Source organism: Calliphora vicina, chromosome 4 (assembly GCF_958450345.1).
Source record: "Calliphora vicina chromosome 4, idCalVici1.1, whole genome shotgun sequence".
In the NCBI taxonomy this organism is placed as follows: Eukaryota; Metazoa; Arthropoda; class Insecta; order Diptera; family Calliphoridae; genus Calliphora; species Calliphora vicina.
Window position 1 is genome coordinate 17,096,222 of NC_088783.1, and position 13,973 is coordinate 17,110,194.

The 13,973-nt window shown below is 33.9% G+C and overlaps 1 protein-coding gene across 1 annotated transcript; it reads left to right on the top strand.

The window, feature by feature from the left end:
* The first annotated feature begins 8,097 nt into the window (after positions 1-8,097).
* Positions 8,098-13,545, top strand: LOC135957760 (protein THEM6). Its single transcript, XM_065508558.1, has 3 exons — positions 8,098-8,276; positions 12,894-13,108; positions 13,173-13,545. The coding sequence occupies exons 1-3, from the start codon at positions 8,114-8,116 to the stop codon at positions 13,518-13,520; spliced, it is 726 nt and encodes a 241-aa protein (XP_065364630.1). The 5' UTR covers positions 8,098-8,113; the 3' UTR covers positions 13,521-13,545.
* The last annotated feature ends 428 nt before the right edge of the window (positions 13,546-13,973 follow it).

A 13,973-nucleotide genomic window follows, 5' to 3' on the forward strand; every position in this document is an offset into this window, starting at 1 on the left:
AGTTTGTTGGTGGAGTCATAATGTACCCCAGTATGAAGATGTAGGTACCGAAGTCGCGGAGGAGGATAGATTTGAAGGACACACCGAATGAGATATGCCATTGAATGTCCTACTCATGTTTTTTTTTTTTGCCTTTTCATACATTTCTCGAATTTTCGATGTATGTTCAACATTTTAGCAATTTTTAGGCACTAGATGCAGTTTTCGGGTTAGTTTTATTGTGCCGAAGACAATAAAATAAAATTCCAATTTGTTTCCGAGATATAGCCGTGAGAAATATTGCATGTTCGTTGGATAAATTAAGTTTTAGCCATATTTTATTTCGCTTATTTATGAGGAATGTTTAATTATACCCTACACCACCATAGTGGGGAGGGTATAATGCGTTTGTGCAGATGTTTCTAACGCTCAAAGATATTAGTCTAACACCCACATTAAAGTATACCGATCGACTTAGAATCACTTTCTGAGTCGATTAAACGATGTCCGTCCGTCCGTCTGGTCGGCTGGCTGGCTGTCCATGTAAACCTTGTGCGCAGAGGACTACAGGTAGCAATTTTGAAGATATTTCGATGAAATTTGGTACATATTTTTTCGGCTCAAGGACCAAGCCTATTGAAACTGTTTGAAATCGGTCCATTATTTCACCTAGCCCCCACAAATGTCCTCCCGAAATTGGACTTTATCGGTCATAAATGTTTAATCTATATATGTATCTCCACAAATTCCGCTCCAAATAAGTTTTATATATACAAAATTCATGTCACCAAATTTTGTTACGATCGGTCCATAATTAGTCATAGCTCCCATATAGACCCGCTTCCGAAAATCACTTTAACGTGCATAAATCGCTTAAAAATGTTGGTATACACACAAAATTCAACATATTTAATATAGACATAAATCACACGACCTAATTTCATGGTGATCGGTCCATAATTGGTCATAGCCCCCATATAAGGCCCACTTCCGAAAATCACTCAAAAATATAAATTATTGAAATTTTAAAAGAAAAATGTTTTTGCTCTTTTACTTAGTGTAGGGTATTTCGGAAATGCATCACTGCGCTGCATCTGATGAGCAGTACATTCTAAAATGCAAAAGTTGCCAACACTAAATGTCATGAGTTCTAAAAAGCAACAGTGAAACATATGATGCGCAGTGATGCATTTCCGAAAAGGCCCATGGTCGGGCTTGACCGATCATACTTTCTTACTTGTTTTTATTTTGAATCATTTGTTAACTATGATCTTTTCCCATCTTTCTGGCAACATATGGATTCCGAGCCAAAAGAACTCATCTTTTGAGGCCAAGAACGAATAAAGCCAATAACGGATACTCTGTTCCAAAGTTAAGTGTATCGCAGAGAGAGCGTTCCGCATCGATCGAACCAAATAGTATTCAGAGGGCGCACGGTCTGGCCGTATATTCTGGACATTTTACGGCCAATGCTCGTTTCAAACGAATCAGTTGCGTTCGGTACTGTAATGTAATATAATGGTAATCTGTAATTGTCTGACCAGATTTCAGAAGCTCATAATAGATAGGACCGTTTTGCTTCCACCAAATACAGAGCATTACCTTAGCGCCATGTATATTTGGCTTTGGTGCCGATAGGTTATCGTAAATTTTTAATCGCAAATAATGAATCGGTGCAAAAAATATATTCTTTTTTAGCGTTCAAACATCATTTCGGACATGAGAATCATCTTTCAAGGTCCTTCGGCTTCAATTCGTATGGTACCCAATTTTCCTGCTTTTGGATGAATTCTGCTGTTTGCAAACGTTTTGAATTTGCTGCTTGAGTAGCTCCCAATGATTTTGCGAGCTCTTGTTTTTCAACAATCTTCATGGAGTAATGCCTCTAAATATTGATCTTCAAACATTGTTGGCTTGTCTGTGCGATCTTTGTCTTCCTTGTCAAAATCACCACTTCTGAACCTCACAAACCATGTGTCGCTCGTTGAAACCAATGGAACACATTCACCATACGCTTTGGTGAGCAATCGGTATGCTTCAGAGGCACTTTTTTCAAATTAAAGAAGTATCGCAAAACTTCCCACATATGAAGATTTGTTTGTAAAACTTTCAAAATTTTCGAATAAAAAAAGACCTTGGTTACTGTGTAACTCAATTCGAAAACGGAAATGTTCGAAATTGTGTGCTAAATACATTGTAATTCGAAACGGTTTCCTTTCGAATCGAATTATGGAGTAACCCCCCTGAATAATAAAACTGTTGAATATGCGGATGACGTAGCGGTTGCAGTTTCATGGATCCACCACAACGAATGGAGACTGCACTCAAATAACTAAGTCGATGGGAGTAGTGGATTAAGTATAAATCCATTAAGTGTAAATCTCAACGAAATACAAAATTCCTATCTTCCCGTTACCCCGATTGAACATTGTTGAACTCTCGGATAGCGCAAAATACTTGGGCATAATTCTGGACAGAAAACTGTTCAGGAAATTAAACACTTTGGCAAGAACATCAAAGGCTATGATGGCTATGTATGTCTGCAAGAAAGCCATAGGTTCAAGATGAGGTATTAAACCCAGAAACGTAAATTGGTTTAATTATTCTATGGATATTATTCTATGCGGCCTCAGTCTAGTGGAGGGCAATTTTCGGTGCCAGATTTTAAGATTAATTTGGATTATTTTGTAACGAAGTTTTAGCGGTAATTTAATAATAACCGTAAGTTCAGTGTGACTTGAATTATTAATCAAGTTTACAAAAATTAAAAATAATTTAACAAACGTGGTATTATAAGGTATGTAATAGAAATCGATTTTGGAAATTTAGAACATTTGTTTTTTGTGTTGTTTAACATTCCAATTTGAAACTTATCCCACGTTAAAAATAAACTTGAAATCTAACGAAATTTGGCACAAATCGATCATTTTGAAACTGATCGATTTCCACCACATACCTTTTCATTTATGTGGAGTTTAATAAACTAAATTACGGAAAACAAAAACGGGTATTTTTAGAATAACGGTATTTTCGAAGAAACGTTATTTTCGATTATTACGGTAACGATATTTTTAAGTTAACAGTAAGTAGTCTAGTTGATAAGGTATTTTAGGGGTAACATTTACCAATAAAGTGTTGTTTATCCTTTCCCATCTAAAACTAACAAATTAATCACCTTGTTGCACTTCCATTATTTAATTCAATAATCTCTTTATTATTATTTCTTATTATACTTCAAAGGCCTGGCCTGTCTGTGTGTGTCAATTAATATTACGTAAAATTCCTTTTAAACCTTGCACAATATCAACATAAAAATAGATGGTGATGGTTAAGGTTATGGAAAGAAAACATGTTTTATTTCAAATTATCTGCGAAAATGAAAATTAAAAACAAACAATTTAAGGGTTGTTAAACAAGCAAATAGTGGAACAACACCTCGCAAGGAGAAATACCTGTAGTTGGCGGCGTGTGTGTGTGTTTAGAATGCGGATAAAAAGACCACAACAATGTAAGAAGATTGCAAATATTTATACACATTCTCGTATGAAGCGTAAAACAAGACACAGACCTAAATGGACGTAACATTGCGATGGTTAGATTAATCTATTGTAAAAAAGAAACAACCAGCAACAAACTGCATTGCGAACAGAATGTTAAAATGATTCATACTTTGGGTGTTATGCTAGAAGTGGGGTAAGTTTTGAAATCGATTGTGTTTTGCATGTTTGCATTTAAAAAAAGGTATATAATTCGAGTACATAGTTTGCTTTTATCCGCTTTGAGGTAGAAACATTAAAATAAAAACAAATGTCAACAGGACAAAGGAAGTAGTTAGTAAGTAGTGCAGAAAACATTAAACTTGCGCCATAACTGTACAATAATACAGATGGGATTGTTCGAATTGGGGATTCGAAAGGAAATGTTTTCGGATTGAGTTACGCAGTACCGCCTTGGTACTAAAACTTTCGAAAGTCGACACTGAGAAACCAATACGGATTTTATTGAAGTCCCTGAGTATTGTTGCCATGGAAAAATTCCATACATTTTAGAGGCAGAGGCCAAACCATTCTGATAATACAACATATTGGAGGCAGGATGTTGAGTGTCTGACAACTGTTTTTAACCTGTTATATACAATGCCTGGAGAAAGGCTAGAGTCACCCTGATAAAAAATCCCTAATGACAATTGTCGCGAATACTCTTTAGGCTCTTCTTCTTCCCCGGGTGACCCTTTACCTAAAATCAGATTTTTTAAAGGGTTAAAATATCAAAATCATCCAGTCTGGGAAACACCGCAGCTTTATACATCAACTGAAATTACATACTGGTACTAAAACCTGAGAGATAATTTACTGGTCGACACCCTGTGGCGAATATTCTTATGCTCTTCTACTTCCACAGATGACCTTTTACATATCAGCAGCTTTTTTAAAGGCCCTGAGAGACAAAAAGAATGGTTTGAAAATTTCAAAATCATCCAGATCACACAGTTACATCCTGATACTAAAACCTGGGAGACAATCTTACTGGCAGACATCCCTAATGACGCTTGTTGCGAATACTCTTAGGCTCTTCTCCTTCCCGGACGACTCTTAACCTACCAGCAGCTTTTTTTTTAAGGTCCTGCGAGAGACAAAGTTTAAGTATTGTTCGCAAATATAATCAAAATCATCCAGTCTCGGAAACACCACAGCTTTAAACATCAACTGAAGTTGCAGCTATTTATTTTTTTTAAAGAGAAGTAACACTCAGGCAATTAATGCCTATATAGTAATTAAAGCTTTTTGCTTGACAACTCTAATTGCGCATTATATTTATTTTCAAGCTAGTTTATAACCATTATAATAATAATAATAATAATCATAACTGATGTTCTTGATTTGAAGCAGCTGGGAAGGCCACAGCTCCCACACTGAAATTGCAGTTATCCATTAAAAAAAAACCATTCAGGATGATAAAATACCTTGGGGATGGGGAGTTGAGTACTTGACATCGGTTTTTCAATTGTCAGTGAAGATCCAGATTATACTCAATGTCTGGCAAATTAGCGAATTATTGGCCGATGTCCCTATTGTCAGCTGTCACGAAGTATTTCGATGCTCTTCTGCAGATTAGCGGTCATCTACCAGTAGTTCATCACCAGCATGTATTCAGTAAAATACTCAGTATCACAACTGGATTAACCTTCAGTGCCATTCAAAACTAACAGGGCTGAAGACAGCATAGGCCACGCCACACTCTTCCTGGTAATATTGCAATCCTCAATGGTCAACAACATGATGGTGATTTACAAGTGCCCAAAATAACGTACAGTTAAATAAGAAGTTCATAAGAGCGGGGTCCTGTCGCCATTGTTGTTTGACTACTACCCGAACATACGGAGGAATGGATTTGATGGTTATCTCAGCGAAATACACATCTTCTTTACTGTGCGTAACCTGCAACTATCACCAACGAAATCATCATCAACTGAACAAATAAGGTAAAGCTTAATCTTGGCGTCGTGGTTCATCTGGTCTAAGTTCTCACTGAATCGCGGAGTTTAGAATTTCGATTACGAGTGCGAGAACTTGACCCCTGTTTTAATGTGAAAAATCGTGCGAATTGCAGAAGATAAATTTATCAATATTACGTTTTTCAAAATCGCTCGTTTTTTGAAATCATTCAATTGCTGATCACTTAAATGGAAATAATATGTTTTATTGGGTGTGTGACTTACAAATGCGGGCTTTTTTTAATTTTTAGCTTTTATTTTGAAACATTTATACAATATAAGTTTATTCAAAGTATTGGCCATTGTTAGCTATGATATTTTCCAATTTTTCTGTCAACATATGGATTCCGCGCCAAAAGAACTGCTAGTATTTTGAGGCCAAGAACGAATCAAGCCAATATCTAATACTCTGTTCCAAAGTGAAGTTTATCCCAGATAAATAATAGTCGGACGGGCTAAAGTCTGGACTATAAGGCGGGTGAGGCAAAACATCCCAACCACTTTTTTCTAAATACTTTTTAACAGGTATTTCAACCTGTGGCCGATCGTTGTCATGATAGAATATCACGGTTTCATGTCTGGCCGCATATTCTGGTCGTTTTTCAGCCAATGTTCGCTTCAAACGAGTCAATAGCGTTCGGTACAGGTGGCCAGCTTTCAGTAGCTCATAACAGAACATTAGTATTTTGGTCCTACCAAATACAGAACATTACCTTATCTCCATGGTTATTTGGTTTTGGTGTGGCTGGTTGATCGGGCTTTACATAAGATCTCTTACGCTTTGGGTTATTGTAATGGATCCATTTTTCATCGCAAGTAATGATTTGGTGCACAATTTATTTTCTTTTATAGCGTTTAAGCATCATTTCGGACATACAAAATCGTCTTTTAAGATCTCTCGGTTTCAATTTGTTTGGAACCCGATTTCCCTGCTTTTGGACGAATTCTGCTGCTCGCAAACGTTTTGAAATTGCTACTCTTTGCAAACTCCTCTTGTTGAGTTTTTCAACAATATTCATAGAATAGTTCCTCCAATTCTTGATCTTAAAACTTGTTTGGTTTGGCCTGGGCGATCTTTGTATTCCCGTTCCAAATCACCACTTCTGAACTCAACAAACCATCTCTCGACCGTTGAAACCGATGGAACAAATTCACCATAAGCTTTGTTGAACAATCGGTTCAGCGGCTAATTTTTTCAAATTAAGGACGTAAAGAAAAACAAAATTAGACATTTTCGAAGCAAAAAAAAAACTTTGTTGTTTTCACCATAATGTTCAATAACAAAGTGAGAATAAATTACAGATATGTACCCTTCAAAATCTGATATAAATTATTAAAAATAAAAACCGCGTTCTATTGTAAATCCCACATTATTAATATATTTTGATATTTACATAGAAATGCAATTAAAAGCAAATCAATTCAGTGAATCAGATTATTTTAATTTCTAAATAGAGTATTATGATGTTTACATTTTTTATTTTCTGTTTTACATACCAAATACCAATGCATGAATTCATTCCTTTCCAAATTCCCCACAATAGTTGCTAAAATTCCGGAGTAATTTTAAGAAAGGCGCAGGCGCCAATATTTATTTCCAATTGTCTGATTCTTACTCTCTCGTTGCCTCTCATTTACTGTGAAATATGTGTAACTGTGGTCCGCATTTAAAAAACACACATAAAGTGAAAAGAAAGAGGAAGGACAACAAGAATGAAAATAAAATCAAGAAATTACGAACGTCAGTCAGTTGTTAGTCAGTTGTAGTATTTAGTTCTTTAAGAATCGTTGTTTATTTATCAAAAGAATTTATTTTGCCTATAATTAAATAATCGTTTTGTTTTTTAACGCCACCAATACAATACATCTAGAAAAAATTAATAATATTTTCATAAAAATACATAAAATAAAGTAAATTTAAAATTGAAAACCAAGAATAGATACATAATTTAAATAAATTTTAACTATCGTAACTAAAATTTTGTTGAGCTTTAAACAAAGAGACAAGAAAAGTTTCCGCCTTATACTACAATATTTTTTGCATGGTCCTTTTTCAAAATTATACTACATATACACACAGACACATACAAGTTGTATCTTTTGGATATTAAACATATTCATGAACAAATAAATGAAGTATCTTGGGAGTATAAAATGAAATGATGAAATACTACTATTACTACTACTACTACCACTCATCAAGTTAAGAAATTGCTTTGCTATTGACCCGAATTTAATAATTAAAATCGTCATCATCATCATCATTAGCTAAACTATTCTGAAAAAAGGATATTTAATTGTTTTCAACAACAACATGTATTATACAACTACAACTGCAATGGCAATGACATCGGAAAACTCAGCATTAATTGAGTCAGCAACAGTGTAAATTGTAATTAAACAAACCTAATTGGGAATTTAACCGAGACTGTCGGACAAACATTGAGAAGAAGACATAAATCACATCAAATTAAACAAATATCAAACTAAGCCCACCACCACAACCAGCTACTTAAATAAATCATTATTCAAACATATTTAGATACTAAATATATATCTTATATACTATACAAATTACAAGTACTACTACTATTTGTACTACATAAATTTTACTACAATAGTAATAAGGGCATTATAAAAATGGCCTCTGAAATTGGCTTTTGGTTATTTTGCTGTTTGGTTACAATTTTATTATTGTATTGTTTATTTGAACTTCATTACTTCCTACGTATGTGCCTGTGTGTCCTGCTGGCCCGTTTTGTCAAAAGGAAATGTCATATTTTAGAAACAACAACAGTTTCCGGTATGTATTTATGTCTATTGTATTGGATATTTTCTTGTTTTCTTTTAATTAAAATTATTAAAACTGCCTTACGTTTATTTATAATTGAAGTCCATGCTCTGTAACCCGAATCCCAGTAAAGTTTTCGTATTTCGAAACGAATTCACATATTTTGTTGTTCCGTAATTCGAATCCACATGATTTACTCGTTTTACTTTGGAGTAAACAAACCTGTTTCATTATACAAAATTGTGATATTTTTATCAATTTATATATTGGAATTTTTTTAAAATTTTTAGCTTTTATTTTGAAACGTTTGTACAATATAAATTTATTCAAAGTATTGGCCATTGTTAAATATGACCTTTTCCCATTTTTCTGGCAACATATGCATTCCGAGCCAAAAGAACTGCTCATCTTTTAAGGCCATGTACGAATATTGGCTTGATTCGTTCGTGACCTCAAAAGGTTACTCTGTTTAAAAGTGAAGCGTATCCCAGAGTGACCGTTCTGCATCGATCGAAAGTAATAGTATTCGGACAGGGCATGGTCTGGACTATAGTGCGGGTGAGGCAAAACTTCACAAACACTTCATACACTCCCAATCACTCACCTAACATATGAAATGTTGTTCCTATGAAATATCCATTTCCTTCGAAAGGAAAATTGCTATCGTGAAATTCCCCATGAACTTTTCATTCACAGTAGTTGATTTTGTTCGAAACAGCTGTTTATTGTTTACAAAATTCCATCTAAAAATTCCACAATATGGGGAATTTTTTCACGTGAAAAAAGTTGATGAACGAAACAAGGAAAAGGGAACATATTTCATGTGAAATATTGATTTGCGATAGGGGTGACTAAATACTTCTTAACAGGTATTGCAACATGTGGTCGAGCGGAATATTACGGTTTCATGTTTCGGCCAATGCTCTCTTCAAACGAATCAGTTAAGTTCGGTACAGGTTTCATGGCAGATTTCAGCAGCTCATAATCAAGTATGTGATGAAAAACGATTTAGATGTAAAAATAATTTCAAAACGACAAAAGGTGTGATGTGTTTGTTTGAATCATTTTGTCATATTAGTTTCAAATTCCAATTTGCTTCAAAAGGAATTTATCGAAATTTAATTTTCACATTAATTAAGATAAACAAATGGAGAATCGCATATTTTGTTGTTTATTTTCTCTTATAGCGTTCAAGCATCATTTCGGACATGCAAAATCGTCTTTTAGAGGTATCTCGGCTCCAATTCTTGTTGAGTTTGACACAGTGTTGCCACCAATAAAATTATAAACTACACATGCCTCATTCCTAAATTACACATACGAGAAAAAATTACACATGTAATTTTCGTGATTGCAATAGGAGAAATTGTCTAAAGGTGGTCATATTGTGAATACAAGATTTTTAAAACGTACATGAATACAAAAGGTTTGGACTATGGGATGTTTGGACCAAATACGATCACTTAGTGTCAATTATGGACAATTTTCACTTGCGCAGATTTTAATTTATCCAGGAATTGGATATATGAAATTATTAAAGCAAAGTCAGCTATCTCTTTTTATACCTTTCGCCATGAATGGCTGAGATATTAGGAAAAAACTGGGAAAACCTCGATTTTTGGCCTATTTTTTATATATATCTGGATAACTGAGTCACTAATATAGACAATATGGATTTTTTTTCATCAAACAAATTTTTTTTGTCGCAAATTCTTTTTTGAAAAAAAAATGGGAAACTTTTTTTAAAAAAATTAAAAAACTAATTTAAAAAAAATATTTTTAAGTATAATTAGGTGATAAGATATAAGATTCGGCACAGCCGAATATAGCTCTCTTACTTATTTTTTAGTGAACTTTTCTAATTTAATGAATTCTTGAGATCAGTCAAATATGTCAATCCCAAATACGATTTTAACAAATAGATATTAACCAATGTTCATTCGAAGATTGTTCCAATTTAAATTGTTACATTTCTATTAAAAATTTAACAATATTTAAAAAAATAACACACTGTTTGCCTTCGAATTTGAATTTTTTCCTAATTTATATTAAGCACCTAATTTTGTAAATCACGTCACCTAAGTGATATTTATATGGATAGCAAAAACAAAATTTAAAAAATTTTAAAAATTTGTTTTTGTTTTATAACAAAATTTTCAAATTATTTTTGAAACTGCTAGTGTATACTGAAACCAATAACAAATCGCACGGTTTTCAGAACATGGTGAAATGCGTTTTTCGTTTTTTAAACCATTAGCGATTTGAAAACGCTGCGTTTTCCAGAACATGGGTGAAAGTTAAATATTTTTTACTATTTGTTATAAATTATAGCGAGAGAGAAAAATAGAAAAAAGTAAATGAACACTTTACCGGTAAAATCTTGTAGGTAAAGAAATGTATAATTTTTGTAACGTTTATATTTTTAAAATATTGCGAACAACATAGCAATAATCTCCAAATTATTTATCGTATTTTTATGCAAACCTTAATGTTAATTTAGTTCAAACTTGATTCATATCTTCATACATATAATTAAATGATATATATAAATTATAGTAAAATATAATAAATATGAATACATTTAGCGATACTAGATTTGTTATTTATCAACTAAAATAGAGGATATAGCTACTTTCCTTCATATAAACGTACATATTTATTTTCAGTCGGTTTTGAAATCTGAACAATACCAAAAATGATTGAAGACATACATTGACAATATACTTATTTTGGATATAATTGGAATTTAAAATTACACATGAATTACACATTCATTCAATTACACATGGGCTACACATCCAAGTTGAAATTACACACAATATGTGTAATTACACATGAAGTGGCAACACTGGTTTGACAACACTCTTCATTGAGTAATGCCTCCAATTCTTCGTCTTCAAACTTTTTTGGCTGGCCTGGACGATTGTTGCTTCCGTGTCAGAATCACCACTTCTGAACCGCACAAACCATCTATCGCAGTTTGAAACCGATGAAATACATTCACCATAAGCTTTGGAGAGCAATCGGTGTGCTTCAGCAAAATTATCCGCATATATGACGTTGTGTTGGAAAAAAATTCGACATTTTCAAAGCAAAAAAAAAACATTGTTGTTTTTACTATAATTTTCAATAATTAAGGTTACGCTAATTTGGTTTATTTCGTTAACGATATTCTTGCGGCAACGGTAATTGCAGTTATTTCGGTAACAGTAGCCAGCCTTTGAAGAATCTTTGAATGTTGTTTGTTGTGTAAATCGAATGATTTCAAAAACGATTAAGATTGATGTTCAAGTTGTATGTATCGACTTTATAGAGTCCGAGGGAAACAGTTCACACAATTATACGACTATAGTTTCCGCTCATGGATCCGTGGTAATGCGGTTATCTCGGACTACATGATATCGGAAATAATAATATCGATAGGATAATAAAGATCCCGAATAGGGTTGTATTGAAGAAATTATTCCTTCATCCTATGGAAGAGTTACGGCAGTATCGAAAATGGGCACTGATTCGGTTTTCTACATGGTGGAGATGGACACTAAAAACGATCTTAAAAGGTATATATCGCAATTTTCAAGCCATAACCTGGGGAAATAAGGTTACTCCACCCGAATAAGGGCTCGAAACCAAGCTTGTACATGACTGTAAGCGAACTCTTGAAATGTTGATTGGTCACTTCAAATCCCAGGACAAGGTGATATTAAGATAACGAGTTTGCAAGGCAGGGCTCGGAATTATCCTTAAAGGTGAGGGACCATATTTTAGCCATTGCCACATGATAGTATTGGTGGGGATTTTGATACGGACTAACCGGTCATGTAGCAGTATATTGGACTGTAGTATCTCCACCGCCCTGAGGCCCAGACTAAATACATCAGGTACCAGATTGCTATTGGATCTGGACAAAAGTAGTTTAAAAGTGATCAGGTCAGTTAGACTTTTGTAGAATGTACGTGAATGAAGCAGTGTTGGAAACTGTATATTATCTCACAATACCTGGGACTTCAACGCCATAGGTTTAGGTGGACAATTCCATGAGGGATTAGGAAATGTATTGGGGACTTATGCCAGAAGTTATCTTTATTATTCTCCAGATTTTCTGTCCTATGGAATTTTCTGGAATTGTCAGCTTTATATCTTTATATCTTTATTTTCTATTTTGTCTCATTCTTTTTTGAAGAGATTCACAATGGACTCCTAAATTAAACTAAACAGTTTTGTCTACTCGAAAGAAAACTGAGTGTATTTGATTTACAGAACACCGAAATACATATGTGAATTCGTTTAAAAATATTACTCGCATACAATTTATACATATAAATTAGTAAATTAGTAAAAAACGTTATTCAGTTTCGGTTTACAGAACAGAGGGGTTTATTACGAGGAACCGGTGCACCATTTGATTAAAGAATACTCCTTAAGCTACGATTCCGCATACACCGTAATCGGCACCGAAAACGAAACTCTTTACATTTGCACCGAAAAAATTTTCTGAAACGAACTTTTTTTCGGTGCAAATGTATGGAATTTCGTTTTCGGTGCCGATTACGGTGTATGCGGAAACGTAGCTTAATATGTAATTCCGAAACCATAAACTAACTAAAGTGACACTTTATTGTTTTACAGGTATTTGTTTAACCAATGACATCGACACCCTGCTGTATCACATGAACAACGCTCGTTATTTTCGAGAATTGGATTTTGCACGAGTAGATTTTTATGAACGCACCAATTTATATCGTACAATTCTCGCTAAAGGAGGTTCAGTATTTCAAGGGGCTGCCACAATACGTTACAGACGTTTTATACGACCATTTCATAGATTCAAAATTGTGTCCAGGGTAAGTTTAACAGAAAACTATTCCTTAACCTTCTCAACCATTTATTTATTTATTTATTGTATAGATCATTTACTGGGACGACCAGTCCGTCTATATGGAACATCGTTTTGTCCGGCCATCCGATCAATTCATCCACTGCATAGCCATTTGCCGTCAACGCATCATAGACTGTTCGGCCGATGATGTTATGGCCGAATTGTTGTCACCGAAAACGGCTCAATTACAGGCATCACGTAACACACTCAGCTCCACAGTTACTTTAGATCATGCCATTTCTAGCACGAATGTCGATCAGAATATGGCCGAGAATGGTGAAGTGCGAACAAAGTTGAAGCCGGATTTGCCAGTGGAAATACAGAAATGGATAGAATATAATGATTTGTCTAGTAAAAATTTGAGACAACAGTGCTGATAAATAGAATTTTATTTTAGTAAATAAATTTTATTTGTTTTTAGGTTTTTCTTTTTTAAATAAGAACAATTTTTGTTATTAGTGTATTGAAAATATATTGTAATGAAATGTATGTACATGAAGACATTTGTTTGTATTTGTGTTAATAAGTTATTTGGTGAGATTTAGAAATTTAAAGGTTATTCCCCTAACTGTTCCGAAAATCGAGTTATTTCAAAAACGAATAGTCGAAAAATGTATGTTCTGTGAATCGCACGATTTGTACACCTAAACAGGTTCATTTACTCTGGAAATCATTTGTTCTGGAAATCGCACGATTTTATACATTAAACAGGTTTGTTTACTCGAAAGTAAAACGAGTAAATCATGTGAATTCAATTTAGAACGCCATGAATTGGTTTTAAAAACGAAATCGTTACTCGAGTTCGGTTTACAGAACATGGAGCCAAAACT